We start from the raw sequence: 15786 nt of genomic DNA on the forward strand, positions 1-15786 counted from the left end.
CATATCGAACCTGCATGATCCTTAAATAATCCAGCAGAACATTGATCAAAGTTAACAAAAACAATAGCTCACTGAACTCTGAAAAAATGGTGAAGAAAACAAAAACTGATTTCCTATCTCCCTTTCATGTTTGTGAGCTGGAAACAGAAAAAACAGAATATCACAACACAGACAACTAAATTACAGAGATTCCTCGTATTGTACAAGCAATAAGAAACGCACACCACAGTAAAAAAGGACACAAAATTCAGATTATACAGCACATAATATAACACAACAGAAAAGAAAAAAGCAGTGTCAAGCTATGGAAAGGAGACCGAACCAGGTGTCATGGTTTGGTCCATAAGGCGTAACACTAGTGGAGCCAGCATGCGAGCAACCCTTGGTAAGGTAGGGTAGGTTAGAGTGCCAAGAATAAACCAATTGAAGCTTAAAAGAGCAACAGCATCAGATGCAGGTTTATTTCTAATGGTGGAGAAAAACTGCACCACACTCTTCAAGGACATGCCTACTACGGCAAAGAGAGCCACCACAAGAGGCGTGCAAGGGTCCTCAGCTTCCCACACAGTGACTCCAACCACAAGTGACATAATGGCACTGAAGAGAGATTGTGAAAGAGCTACGTCTCGATGGTAGTCTAGTGCTTCGCTCGTTTTGGACTTAACTACTGGCCCGGACTTTGGTACTGCTTTTAAGAGTTTAAGCAACTCACTTCTGGTTTTGCTCTCATCTTCCCAAATATCTTTGCACATTATAAGATCCTGAAGAGAGATTCCACTCCCGTTGTAGTTGGAGTTCAGTGAGAGTATAGGATGAGAAATGTTGTAGTTGCTGTCATTGATGGTTTGGACTCTGTCGCTGTTGCTTTGATCTTTGGAGCTCCAGTATCTCTTTCCTTGAATTTCTTTCAGCCGAAGATTTTCATTTGTCTGATCCTGCAACTGTCAAGGAGATATAAGTGACAAACAAAGAATCAAATGAGAAAAAGCTATCTGCACATTGATATAATTACAGAAATGCATGACATGTTACTGAATATGGATGGTATTTTCTAGTAAAATTTTATCTGACTTTGGCTAAATACATGTTAATCTTATCAACCATCAAATACTTACATTTCTGATGATTGCAGATATTACCATTTTGCTTGTTATTCAGTGTCAGCCACAACTAGAAGCCAAGTCTATACAACTAGGTACAGTTAACATTGTTTTTGAAGCCTCTTTTAAAATGTATTTTCAGTTTATAACTTCCAGGAAGTAAAAAAATAAATTATTATAATTCTCTGGAGCTAAAAAACCACTACTAGGATATAAATTAAAAACAGTTGCCCTGGTGTCTGCCACTTTGTTAATCTATTAGACTTTTAAGTGCAATGTATATTGAACAAAAAATCATAAAAGGAAAAGTTCTCAAGAATTTAATTTTATTAAGGATTTAGCAAGTTCACCTTATCATAAGCTCAACAGTAAAAGTCTTTCAGCAAGTAGCATCAAACAAGCGATAAATTTTACCTTTCCCTCTAACTTTTCAATTTTTTCAATGGCCATATCATGCTCCTCTTCAAGCTCCACTAGTAGCATCTCCATCATTTTGCGCTCTTTGACAGCCATTTTAAAATGTTCTTGTAGTTCCTTCTTATCCCACACTAAATTCTCCAACTCTATCTGCATTTCATGTAGTTTTTGTTCCAGCTGCATAACAACATAACACCATTGGATCTAAAATAAGATAAACTTCATGATTAGGGAGAAGAATAAAATGTGGAGACCACTCCAATGGCACCAACTTACCCCATCCCCAATTCCTTTCCCCTTTCTTGGTAACAGGCAACAACATTTGCGAACCTAATAAAACAAAAAAATCACATGTACTTTAGCCTATCAAAGGTATGCTTCCCTATAGTTTTCTGCCTTTTCTCCCAGCCTCTTTTCTTTATACTTTCCTTCTCCCATCTCTTTAAAACCAAGAGCAACCTCACTTTTATTTGATAGTAACAGCCTTCCTCTTCTTGCTCCAATGGTAAGTTAAATTAATTTGATCTTAAACTATATTTAGTGCTAGATCTTCATACTTCAATCAACACCTAAACCCACTTAAGCATGTTGTTAGGGGTTCGATTCTTGATGATGTATATGGAAAAAACTTTATTGAAAGAGGCAACTCATTTTGGTGATTTCTACGCCTCGAAAGAAATTAGTCTCTGACTATCAGTTGGAGGATATCCTTGGTGCAAATGGAAAAATAAAAAATAAAATCAACACCTAAACCCTATTCATTAAGCACAAGTTCTTGCCAGAGCTATACCATCCTTCAGCTCTATGAAAGGGATAGTGTTGGAATTCTATTATCTCTGATATTTCGAGCAAAATGAATTGTATTAAGCCGATATCAAAGCTTGTAATTGCAAATTAAACATATTTTAATTTAAGGAAAATCGAATTGCATTATGCAAGGGGCAAATATCATAATAAAAGAAAACACAGAATGATAACTAACCTGCCTCTCCCTTTGAAAGGCATACACAACTCTTGCAGGCAGGGAGATAAGCCCAAATGTCCATGTGATAATTCTTAATATTATGTTTGCATGGAAGCTAATTGTTGTTCCGATCAACTCCGTCCAAGTATATATGACAGTTAATGCGATTCTGATACCAAACAAGCATGCCAGTCTAAGTAGAGAAAAATGCCTCATCACCAAGAGTATTGTGTTAGCCAGTAGCTCGGAAATCAGTGCCATTAATCAGTTAAATGAATGATCTTCCTTCTTAATCATTACATGTTGAAAAGTTCCATGATGTTGCTCTAACACAGTTTATCACAGCATCCTGCAAAATCAATAAATCCATGTGAAAAATTATTAATTATTGAGGATTAATCAGCTATGGTGCAAACAAATAAGTGGGAAATTGTATATCTTCACTGGACTAAATAGATTTAAGCACAGACCTTAGATGACAATGGTGCAACTCTAAGACTTCATGTTAGAAATAAGAAATCCATCTTACATTACAACTTAAAAGCTTTTAAAAAAACTTGATGGCTTTCAATGTCAACATTAGGAACCCCACAATTAATTTTATTGCTTGAATGATATTGAACAGAATATAGGAGAAAGAATTCTCCTTTTCCTCCAAGGATTTCTCCTTTCACATCAGTGATACTTCTTAGTTCTCTCAAATGATACAAGACAGAATGCCTCCTTTTTCCATACTCCCACTATTTATCAAGATGATCCCTTTAAGTCTTTAACTAACTATCCCTCTAACTAATTTTCCCGTGCCTAATTCCTAACAGTTTATCACTTGAAGAAATATACTGAAAATTCAAAATAAATTCAAATTCTTAGCCTCAGTTTTAGCAACCAGTCTTGATTTGAACTACCAACTCTAATCAAACAACTAACTTTTCCTAGTGTTTCCATGGTGGAGAAGACATTTATCCCTAATTCAAATGCGCAGCCTACAGCTAAAACAATTTGGCAATATGAACAGCAAATATAAGATCATAATCTTACAAGCTTCCATGGAAGTTACAACTGGAAATACGAGTAGTTTCCTACTGATCAAGGCACACATACACAGTGACATGCATACAGAGGTGCAAGTTTCCTTCTTTAATGATGACACATTATAAAAAAATCAAATTTTGTTCTGTTTTTGACTTGGACACATTTTCAAATCAACCTTCCATAGAGCACTGGACACCCCTACAGAAAGCTAGTATTTTAAATAAAATATTTATGAAGATGAATGTTTCACGAAAACTATTCCTACAGTTGATTGAATTGTGTATATTTACTTAAGCAGAATACTGAATCCCATGCTTACAAAACGAATGCCTTTTTTCCCAAAAGGTCAAAGTGTATTTGCTCAAGATACATATACCACATTAGTGAATAGTGATACTTATTTTATGGCTACTTATTCTCAGACCAATGTCTCCCCATTTTCCCTTAAAACCCCTTAACTGACTGCACAATTGGCAGAATTTTTTTGTGTTAGATGAACCCAAATTCAGAATCCAATGGTCAACATACAGTAATAATGCCAATTGAGCAAAGGGCACCACAGAAACCCATTTCTGAGAGTCTTCAACTGGATGTGCTTAATGGATTCATGAATTAGTAAAAGAATGAACCCACTTCCAGAATCAGAAAACACATCAGTGAAAAGTATACCAGAACTCTAAACCAATTTTTAAAGAATCTACTCAGAGCAGAAGAGAGAGAGGAACAAGAAAACATAATAAAAAAAAAACCCAAACAAACCCCTCTGCATGTCTATTAGTGCTACCGATGAGAAGAACACCAATGAGAAGCCAAAGTAGATTATGGCAATGACAACAACAGGGAATTCTTAACTGTATCAGCATTTCACATTGGGCATTCAGCAAATGCTTATAGCTGCACAAAATAGCACAAACACCTCCACAAATAACCATTGATAGAATAGGGTTAAATGTGATAAATGCAAAACAAAAAAATAAAAACGTTAATATAATGAAACAAACCATCCACGGGCATAATTTGTAATATTGTCGACCATTAATAAAAAAAAGAAATGATCTTTTAAAGAAATGAAGAAAGCCCAAATAATCAAAACATGAAAACAAAACTTAGGTTTGAACTGAAAACTCAAATCCGAGGAACCAACTAGTCAAAGAAAATAGAAGATTAAAACTTTCAAATGTAACATATAATTCCAAAATAATCAAGCAAAACCATGTGAAAAAAAAGTAATGAAGGTGATGTGTAACAAACAAATTTATTGGCAAGGAAGAGAGTACCCAGCACTTACACTGCATGCAGAAAGGAAGGGATGGAAAAAGCCGAAAGAGAAAGACAAAGGAAACGAGGAAGAGCGCGCAACCAATGTATCTAATTATGTATGAAGAGTGTGAGTTTGAAGAGGATGCATAACATAGGTGGCAATGAAGGCGTCCTCGACCTGCCACGTAAAGCGTCAAGAGATATACATATATGTGTATTAAGGTAACATCAATCCATTATATATCGAACAAAAACATATCCAAGAAAAAACATCAATCCAATATCCATTCATTAATATATATGTCAATAATTAAAGCAGTAAATAGAGAAAAAGACACCCACAATTAGTTCAAGTTGCTCGGATTTGGACTCTTAAGCTTATGATCAAGAATTTAATTGGTGATCGTGTATGAAAAATTATTGTTGGAAAGAGATAATCCACCTCTTTGAGTGCCAGCAGATATCCCATAAGAGTTCAGGAAAAAAAATAAAGGAAAAGACATTTAATAAACTTATGAATAAACATAAAAAATATTTTAATACTTATCTAAAAGCTTAAAATAAAATGATTTAGAAACAAATTTAAAAAAAAAAAATTGTAGCAGCCATACCATTAATACGATGGTAGCATGCCGTATAAAAAGATTGGATTAATCGAAGAAGTTGGTCACGTCATTTCCCAGATAGGGAGCTACGTGTCTTGTTGAAGCTCTCATGGTCTCTTCTGTGTTCATATTTAGTTCTTGCTCTGTTTCGTTGCAGAAATTAGGCTATTTCTAGTGAAACTGATTCCATGTTGCATCTTATCTTGTAAAATTGATTTCACCTTGGATCTTATGGAGTTGTACTAAAAATAAAATATAGATTTATCGTATTATTTCTTTAAATATAAATTCTACTTAACATATATGTTACTATTCCAAAGGGCTGCCTGCCACCAATTTCCAAACTCAAGTGTTTGTTTTCATTGTGAGAAACATACATTTAACTCAAGTTGCTCTGAATCTTCTTGCTCAGAACTAATATCCTCTTTTTTACCTATAGTTTTGTTGGGGAGATTCGAGGGGTATACTTGTGGGCCAGGTGTCACCACATAAGAAGACCTGACACCACATTCTAACCCAAAATCTTAAGGCTCAGGTTTATGGGTCTTCTCCTCACTTATATGGTGCTCAACCTTTTCACTTCTACCCGAAGTGAGACTTCATCTCACACTTGTAACCCAACACATCTCCCCCTCAAGTGTGAGTCTCTTCCACATGGTAGTCTCTCCCTCGAGCGGAAGTCTTTATCATCCACGAGTATAGCCATGGCCACCTGTAGTACTTTTCCTGTCCGTTAGCCATTCTGGCCACCCCGCTTCACCTGCGAGGCACACTGTGCCGCTAGCCATTCTGGCTACCTGCGGTACTTGCATACTTGTCTGAGCCGGTCACCAACTTGAACCATCGGCTCTGATACCAATTGTTGGGGAGATTCGAGGGGTACACATGTGGACCACGAGCCACCTCATAAGGAAACCTGACACCACACTCTAACCCAAAACCTTAAGGCTCAGGTTTATGAGTCTTCTCCCCACTTATATGATGCTCAACCTTTCCACTGGGACTTCACCTCACACTACACATCTCCTCCTTCCACATCGTAGTCTTCCCCTCGAGCGGAAGTCTTTTATCATCCACGAGTATAGCCATGACCACCTGCGGTACTTGCCTTGCCCGCTAGCCATTCTGGCCACCCCACTTCACCTGCGGGGCACGCTGTGCCGCTAGTCATTCTGACCACCTGCGGTACTTGCATACTCGTATGAGCCGGAACCTGGTCGAACCATCGGCTCTGATACTAATTGTTGGGGGAAATTTGAGGGGTACATCTGTGGACCACGAGCCACCACCTGCGGTACTTGCATACTCGTCCGAGCTGGTGACCAACTTGAACCATCGACTCTGATACCAATTGTTGGGGAGATTCGAGGAGTACACCTGTGGGCCACGAGTCACCACATAAGAAGACCTGACACCACACTCTAACCCAAAACCTTAAGGCTCAGGTTTATGGGTCTTCTCCTCACTTATATGGTGCTCAACCTTTACACTTCTACCCGAAGTGGAACTTCACCTCACACTTGTAACCCAACATAGTTTCTTACATTTCCCTCGTGACTTATTTCCTACAAGTTGAAGGGTTAATCTTTCAATTTTGGAAAAAAACTTATCATCAAAGAATTGGGATTGTTTTGAGACAGCACATTATTTCATTCTATGTACGTGGTCATTCAACATAAAAGTATCCATTGCTTTATTTTTAGCTTTTGGCAATTAGTAATTGGACATTCTGGTAGCTTCCAACCGATAGTCTTTACGTCAGATTTTTCTCGAAGTGACCCTCATGAACTTGGGTCATGCTTTATCCACATATTTAAGGCCAAAATAAAAGGCATATTATGTGGGTAAAGGTGCCAATATCTCTATTTTTTGAAGAGGTAAAGGTGCACTAGGTGGTATGATTGGATTTTCTAGCATCTTCCACCTGGTTCAATATCTCTATTTTTTGATGGTGCTAAATGCTAATCAATTTTCACAAGATTTTCCCTCTTGGTGGGTTTTCTGCAATTTACATTTTTCTACTTTCCTTATGTGACAAGAAATTCAACTCCTCTAGAATACGTAAATGCCAAATGAGGAAAAATAAATTTATTATTAATTTGAATTAAAATATGTCGTAATCTAATTAAATACTTTAAATAAACAATAGATATACTTTCACTTTCTTACTTTACACATTTGTTCAAGAACAAAATCTTGTCCATGAATAATAGTAAGATAAAAGTTGATATTTTTTTCTTTGAACTTGATTTATTTATTATTTCTTTAAATTTGGATGTATCCTTTTCCTATTGTTGGCAGCTACCTACAAAATCACTAAAGGAAGAACAACGAATGTTGTACCAGACAAACTGTTGAATATATAAGTGAACCTTTTTTTGTCTTGTTCCGGTGAATAACTAAATTGATAACTTGTTCAATACAAAGATATGAAGAACATTATAAATTATTCACTACCATTAAAGCCATAAGCTTCCTAAAAAGAGCGTCCAATGCAGAGTCACATCGCTATAGCAGGATTGAAAAATATATCTCTCCTGCAAAAGCAAAAGAATCTAAAAGATACTCAATTTTATTAATCACCGTAAAAATCTATGTTGGGGGGAAGGAAGAAAAAAACTAAGGTATAGAAGTTGAATATGAAGAAGGTATAGAAAGTTTTGTCCAATTTTTTTTTTCTTTTGTGTTCACATGACAAAATGGGAGAAAATAATTAGAGGAGGGATCAAATTACTCCATGAATAACTCTTAAAGTTACTCCTCATCTTGAACATTTATTTTCTTATAATTTAACGGGTAAGATTATTTATTTAGACTCAGAGGTGCAGCGTGAGTGATGAATGTAACTCCCATTAGAAGGACGAAACCTGAGCTGACACTCCAAATTGCACCAGAACTTAACAGAACCTAACGGCCCAACCCTCCACCGTGTCCTCGCGCTTCCCTTCAAGTCAAACCCTATAACGTCACGCTTCCACGACTCATCCACTTCTTCCATCTGCTCAGGAGTTAACGGAATGGAAGCAGACCGAACAACGTAGTTGAGTGGCTTGGAGCTGTTCTTGGCCACATCGAATGGCGGAGCGAGCATAACAGCAATTCCTTGTCCCTGGTAGCTTAGGTTGAACCTTATGTCGGAGAACGTTGCATGGGCCTTGGCGTTGCCGTTCTGCGCCACGACGATGATGGTGAGCTGCGTCTGGAGGAGGCCCGTGTAGTCGTTGCTGAGAAGATCGAGGTGGGCATTGGTGATACTGATCACAGGGATTCTAGGGTGGATCACCATGTAACCCACGAAAACAACTATGCCGGCTATTACAACGCCTATGGCTATGATGGTGCAGAGAATGGCCGCTAGCCAGATAAGAGGGTGTGTTTTGCCGCTGTGGTGAGTGTTCACCAATTTTCTTCTGATGGGTCTGTGGTGGTGGTGGTGGTGGTGCTCAGCCACGTGATCGTCGTCGTGGTCATGGTCGCGATCGCGGTGGGGCGGCATGGAGATTGATCAATGAATAAAATTCAAAAATCAACCCATGAGGGGTTGTTTGGGAGTTTTATGTTTGGTGTGAGGGATGAGACTACTTGAGAAGGAGGAGTTTGGGGGTTGGCAAAGCTTAGTCAGGTAGGGAACTGCACAAAAAAAATTGGGTTCTTTATCTCTAATTGGTGGAGAGGTTTTGGTATCTTCCTTTCCTAGCTTTAAAGCATTTGTCTCCTACTACTACGTACCACCTTGTGCTAATTAATTAATGCTAGTTTTTATATTCTGTTATTTTGTAATGTAGGCCACGGCTCTCTCCAACAGGGTATCTTGCACTTTAATCTTGTTGTAAAAGTGAGTAAAATTATTTTTACATGCTTTTTTAAACACTTTTTCTTACCCTTGATTAGGAAAAAAGAAGAAAAAGTGAATGCCTTCTGATGAGAGATGTGGTTTCTTAACTTATTAGTTACTTAAAGTGAAAAATTGTGTGGCAATATATGAAGTAAAAAAATTGTTTGAAAATATTAGTATTGCACAAAAAGTAAATACCAAACTTGCATGACAAATACCGGGTCACCTGCTCTTTTCCTTGTAGATTTCCTGGCTTTAAAGCTTTTTAATCTGGAATGGCTATTCAGTCGTACAAGGAAGTATGCAATTAGTAGTACTTTTTTTATGTTCGAATATACTGTCTGGTATTTTAATATACCATAAAACATTTATTTAGCATTTTTATTTGTTATATTTTATGATTTGCTAAATAATTTATTTTAAAATCTATCGCTTTAACTACATTGAAATTCATTAGAGTGACGGTACTTAAAAAAAAAAATTGGTGTCCTGAATCCCTATTTGTGTATTTCATCAGTGAAGGTAAGTCCATCACTTCCTGCAATGGGAGATTGAGAGTCATGATCCGAATTGGGCCTTATTCATTCGGACTTCGTGGGCCCGCCCAAATGAGTTTCAGACCTAAAATAGGAATTTTCTTCCTTGACCCAACAAATTTGCTAACTGAGAAAACCCCAAAAATACTGTTAAGTAAAACTTATATGGATTGACAATTCATAAAATTTATATGGATTGGTCATACAAATTGTCTAACCCATTATAAATTTATTATATATGTAAAAAATACATTATTAGATCAAAATTAGTTATTATCAAATTTATTATGCAAACTTATATGTATTAAATATATATTTTAATGTTATATATAGTGACATTAATTATTTTTTAATATAAGCTATTAGCTTAATTGGTTAGAGTGTCTTGCAATTAACGTAAAAATGACAAAGTTCCTCCAAATATTTAACTTATTTCATACCCGATACTTGAATAGGATTAGTTTATAAGCTGAAAAAAAAATCTCATATTAATTAATCCATATACTTGGTGGTTAACGGTTAATTTATAAGGTGAAAGTTGTCTATCTTTTTTATTTTAGTACTATCTACTTTCTTCAGCTGAATGAAGACTTAGGTTTTTTTTTTCCAATAGTTAGAATATACATCAACCAACAATTTTTCAGAATCAACATAAATATTTCATCTGTTACTATAAAGAAAAAACATAAAATTTTCAGCCAATTGAGCTAAGGATAAAAATTATATGGGTGTTGTTAATCAGTGCCTTGGGCGTTTATATTTCATAATTTCATAGCATTTTTTATTCAGCAATTTCCAATTTTATCTTGAGTTTGGCGGCAGTGAGTGAAGTTACTAAACACGTGTACGGGGTAAATTAAATTCCTAGTTTCCAACGTTGTTGTAGGTCCGTGCAGATTTTTGTGGTTGGACGAAATGATGGGTGAACTGTACGTGAGTTCCAGGTGTAACAGATAGGTTCGGTGAAAGTCTCACTCTTTCTCTCACACTCTGACTAGTGGCAGAATCTAGATTCACTGTACGTACTAAAACTCCACAATTTTGTGGCTCACACATACAACACAACACACTCAACTTGCCTACACTGTCTTAGCTTAGCCATTAACTGCTTCAGTTTTTTCCACAGATCATGAAACTGTCACAGACATTGGTGCGGACACCCTTCTCAACAACATCACCAGCGTTACTCCGCACTCAAAATTCCATTTTGTCCTCAAATGGAAAAAGGGTCTCTGTGTTGGAGTATCAAAGCCTCAGGCTCCCGAGTTGCGCCTGCAGCAACTCGGGATCCGCTGTTTCTTCTTCTTCTTCTGCGGCGGCCAAGAAGAATCCTTCGCCGCCGGCGCCGCAGGTTGTTTCCAATTCTGGATATGATTCTGCGGTGACTCAGGAGCTGCCAGGGAAGTTGGAGGCCTTAGAGGAAGGCATTGAGAAGGTGAGAGTTCATTTTTCTGTTTGATTGTTTTTCTTCTTTGCTGCAATCTTTGGTTGTTTGATTGTCTTAAGTGTGGTTGTTGATTGTTCTGTTTTTTTGTTGATATTGATTCTATAGGCGATTTATAGGTGTCGGTTTATGGCTATTCTGGGTGTATTTGGGTCTTTAACTGGTTCATTTCTGTGTTTTATCAAGGTATGGTTTTATACATTCTTATTTACTTTCTCATAGTTATGGATGTCATTTGCATCTGCTCAAATTCACCAAAATTATTGCTTGCCCTGGCCTTTAATGGGAAATTAGTTATGAAAAATTGTAAATCCACTTATCATATCAGAATTTTATAGGAATGCTTCAGTCACCAACAAGTGCCGGTCGCAATGGTTATACATATTTCGCTCTTGTTTTCATTCAGATACTAAATCAAGTATAATCACTGCAACCAGACACATCGGAAATGTCTCAATGGTCCTATTAAACATGTATCTAATCTTGACCTGTTCATAAGTACATGCTAGCCTTTAACCTTTCTTTAGATTAAGCTGAAAGCTAAATGGAAGGTTGATGCTCACCTTTTTCCTTGGTTCAACTAAAAAAATAATGCTTAGTAACTGGTGTCTTTTTCCCTGCATACATCTTAGTGTATGTTTGGATGAGTGTTGACAGAATTGATTTTGAAGTGGTGTGATTTATGTTTAGATATTTTTATTATAAAATTAAGTTAATAGTAAAACTCAATATAAAATTTTTTATTTAACGTAAAAGTTACTTAAAGTTGTTTCAACTCAGAATCAATTTTGTACCCAAAATCAATTCTAAATTTTTTTCCAATGTAAAATCAAACATGTGAAAATTTATGCAAGATCAATTCTAGATAAGGAATCAATCCTCTAACGTGGAACCAGACACACACTTACATGTCTTGAGGGGTGACTCTAGCATCCAAGCATGGAAATATTGTCTATTTCCTAACATTTCATTTCAATTTTGAAAATGCATAGAAACAGCCTCTTGCATGTAATTGTGCTTCCTTTGTTCCACTCAGATCTATCTCTTTGAGGAGATGAAGGTGTCTGTAGCAAAAGGAAATGGGTGGAAGAGGACGGGACATGGGAAGTTGGGAAGAATTAATGAAAGTTTGTACATTTAAATGCAAAATTGAATAACAATATGCTTAAAAAGATATTTTGATTGCTTAAAATGGTTGAGTTAATTGAATCAATTTCAAATAATTAAGAAACATTAGAATCGTTATATGCTATGTCTGATGACTTTTGTTTTAATGCATAATTTTATTTTATTGACCCTTTAACACGCAGGGCTGCACATTTGTTACAGCATCGTTTATGCAATATTTTGTAAACCGCAGTAAAGTAATCCAAACGCTAATAGAAGCTATTGGTGAGTGTCTCTAAAGTTAAACTCCTATAATTCTGTGCAATTGAGGTTCTTATCTGTTTCTTTTTTCTTTTTTGGTGTACTATTATTTCTTAATTATATGACATATTCTTCATTTTCACTGTCCTTGACGATAAATTGCATTTGTCCCTCTCATCAATGAAATTAAATTTGTAGAATTTCGCAAAATGGCATTTTGGCATAATGTAAGGTAATGCATTAGGCACATTTGTTTTTGAGGTTTATCTAAAGGTTTTACAGAGGTACTGTAGAGATGTTTTAAGCTATTCTCTATCTTTTCTTTTTTTTTGGAATTTTGTTTTTACAAGAGGATTTCCTTCTCTTCTTTCTAACTTTAACTTTATTGTTTATCCAGATGTCTATCTTTTAGGAACTGTGATGCTGGTCTTTGGAATGGGTCTCTATGAGCTCTTTGTCAGTAATCTTGGAGTAGATCAAAAACCTTCTGACAGATCAAGTCTCTTTGGTTTATTCCCTCTTAAGGTTAGCTTTGGAACATTCTGTTTCTAGGTCAACCTAATCTAAGTCAGTAGGATTTTATGTTCTTGTACACTGGCTAGCTGCTGCCTCTCTTCTGCATTTAGGCCATTTAAAAAAAATAAGAAAATGAATAGGCTGAATTGAATTAAATGTAGGGGGAGTTGTGCAAGATGTAGAATTATTGTATAGAAAATTAAAGAAATTTAACAGATACATGGGTAATCAAAAGATTCAATATTGCTTTCAGTCGTTATTCAATTGATGTTGGTTGAAATCCTCCAAGATGGTTACTTTTAGGGGACCTGTTTTCTTGGGCAATACTTCTGTTGGGATATTGTTGACGGATATATTGACCTTTAATTCAGTGGAGGGCACAGTTGTATCTTAATGCAACTTTAAATTTTTTAATGTTACTACTGCTGTTAGACACTTATAGGTAGATAATTTTGTGAACAGATAATATTAAGGAGGCATTAGGAACAGGTTATTGTTAGGAAATCTCACATCGTTAGTCTCAAGTATTGGGGTGGAGCTTATATATTTGTTGGATAACTTCACCTAATGTCAATTGATTTTATGCTCAAAGCTTACATGGTATCAGAGCCTATAGCCCATCTTGATTCTCGCCTATTCTAGTAGACTCGCCTTATATATCTATGTGTTTATGAAAGAGCCTTGTGGCCTTCTAAGAAACTCTTTTTAACTTATTTCAATAACTTGATAGAGTGTTTAGTAAAATTAGCTTTTTACTTGTAGTCTATTTAGTAAGATTCATAATCAAACTTATCAATAAGTTCTTATTAAATAAGAAATTATTGAGTAAGTGGCTAAGTGTTCAATTCAGCTGTTTACTAAAACATACCCTAAATAGATGAATAGAGAACATGATTTAGTTTGAACATTCCATGATGGTTCTCAATAACATTGATGTACCAGAGATTGCAGCCTCATGGCCTTCACAATATATTTCTGTTTATGTGTCCACACATCACTGGCTCAGGCTTTTCTTTTTTCTTAATAATAATAATAATAATCTGTCCGTTGATGTTAGTTCCTCTCTGTTGTTTCTCCTTTTCAGGAACGACCAAAATGGCTGGATATAAAAACTGTGGATGAACTGAAAACCAAGCTTGGTCACGTCATAGTGATGCTGCTTCTGATTGGATTGTTTGACAAAAGTAAGAAGGCTGTTATACACACTCCTGTGGATTTGCTATGCTTCTGTGTTTCTGTCCTCCTTTCTTCTAGTTGCCTCTTTTTGCTGTCTAAGCTGAATTAGGCAAAATGATGTTCACATACATGTAAAGTGAGGATCATAACAAGTGATACACACATAAAAAAAATAGCTGTACCTAATACTTACTTTTCTTCTGTATATATTAGGATGAATATGCAATTGTCTTGGTCTTTCCTTTGTTGTGCATTTGTACCTCTTAACCAATCACCTTGTTTTGAGTCTTCAAAATTTCCTTCGCTTCCTTATCTGGGCTCACAAAAATTCATTAAAAACAATGGCAGAAGGCCACGGGGGATGTAAATAAAGGATTCGGCTTCATACTTATTGTTGATAATTTTTATCCAGAGTAAAGAACTTACCAATAAAATATAACATACTTGTAAGCAAAGCCTAAGTTGCTAGCTATCATTAAATGGGCGTATTTGCGGTGTGCTACAATGCAATTAACATGTCGAACTTTTGGTGTATATCACATGTATCTTCCACAGGAGATAATCTTGTTCAAGCCTTACATGTCGAATTTAAAATTGAGAGAATATGTCTTAGCAACTATTTGGGATAAAAGTAGAGGAGATATATGGACACATAAGAAATATTCTGTACACCAAAAGGTAATTCGAAGTGTTTAGGCCAATATAGGGGTCAAGCAACATACAAAAGATAAGAGATTGAAAAAAAGAAAAATAATTCCACCATCGTTTCCACGGGCTCTCATACGTGAAGGTGTCTGATACTAGTACAAAAAGAAAGATGAGTAGAAATTTGAGAAGTAGGGTTGTCAAAACAACTATAAAAATCAAACTATGACTTGCAGAGTTGCTGTAGTTGAATTCTCAACTGGTTAATTAACACAAACTCTGAGGATCTTAAAAGATCTATGGAGAAGTTTTAAGCTGCTAGAACTTGCTCATCCAAAGCATCCAAGAATCACTAGTTCACCACATGATGAGCATCTGTCAGCCTTGAGTTCGAACTTCAAATAAAACCTGAGTTTTTGTCCTAATCACAGTTAGATTCTTTCTTAAATAACCAGTTGACCACAATTCAGTTCACTTTACTTATTAAGTGTTTGGTAATACGTTTGCTAACAACGGATCCACCTCAAGCAGAAGCTACGAAGAGTAGCTTCTACTTTTTTCCCACATCTGACATGAAAAGAATAGTAAAGACTTGTGTTAGAGAAGTGTATCTAAACACACAAATAATCATATCCTGTGAACTCGTATATATTAATGAAGCCATTCAGTCCCAAATTCTTTTTGAACTAGTTTTTGTCAAATTCAGATTTGTATATATTGAATGTCTCTGTTGCTTGTAAAGTTGGTTTTGCATTTGCTCCTGTTTAGAAAAAACTAGTTGCAGACTAATGATGCTTACTTTGTAGTTTAGTCATGAGTGCTTTTAGCTCTGCCTAAGCATGGGCTGAGTGGCTTTTGTATTTTAAACACTTTTAACATTTCATTAAT

General features: G+C 35.9%; 3 protein-coding genes across 17 annotated transcripts; 1 reads left to right on the forward strand and 2 right to left on the reverse strand.

The window, feature by feature from the left end:
- Positions 1–87: 87 nt before the first annotated feature.
- Positions 88–5759, reverse strand: LOC100819752 (uncharacterized). Of its 13 annotated transcripts, XM_041005833.1 has the most exons (7): positions 5385–5582; positions 4802–4951; positions 4366–4407; positions 2500–2830; positions 1794–1847; positions 1515–1694; positions 88–941 (listed from the first exon to the last, which is right to left on the reverse strand). In XM_041005833.1, the coding sequence occupies exons 4-7, from the start codon at positions 2740–2742 to the stop codon at positions 303–305; spliced, it is 1116 nt and encodes a 371-aa protein (XP_040861767.1). In that variant the 5' UTR covers positions 2743–2830; positions 4366–4407; positions 4802–4951; positions 5385–5582; the 3' UTR covers positions 88–302.
- A 2268-nt stretch (positions 5760–8027) lies between these two features.
- On the reverse strand, positions 8028–9091 carry LOC100819030 (NDR1/HIN1-like protein 12). Its single transcript, XM_003516456.5, has one exon. The coding sequence runs from the start codon at positions 8872–8874 to the stop codon at positions 8185–8187; it is 690 nt and encodes a 229-aa protein (XP_003516504.1). The 5' UTR covers positions 8875–9091; the 3' UTR covers positions 8028–8184.
- A 1542-nt stretch (positions 9092–10633) lies between these two features.
- LOC100820285 (uncharacterized) lies at positions 10634–14520 on the forward strand. 3 transcript variants are annotated; one of them, XM_006573432.3, is made up of 6 exons: positions 10634–10767; positions 10876–11184; positions 11302–11379; positions 12504–12585; positions 12959–13086; positions 14162–14520. In XM_006573432.3, the coding sequence occupies exons 2-6, from the start codon at positions 10879–10881 to the stop codon at positions 14360–14362; spliced, it is 795 nt and encodes a 264-aa protein (XP_006573495.1). In that variant the 5' UTR covers positions 10634–10767; positions 10876–10878; the 3' UTR covers positions 14363–14520. The 3 variants fall into 3 exon arrangements, with proteins under 3 accessions (XP_006573495.1, XP_006573496.1, XP_003517096.1); XM_003517048.5 differs by having other exon boundaries at positions 10758–11184; XM_006573433.3 differs by lacking the exon at positions 11302–11379 and having other exon boundaries at positions 10753–11184.
- The last annotated feature ends 1266 nt before the right edge of the window (positions 14521–15786 follow it).

Source organism: Glycine max, chromosome 1 (assembly GCF_000004515.6).
Source record: "Glycine max cultivar Williams 82 chromosome 1, Glycine_max_v4.0, whole genome shotgun sequence".
NCBI lineage: Eukaryota > Viridiplantae > Streptophyta > Magnoliopsida > Fabales > Fabaceae > Glycine > Glycine max.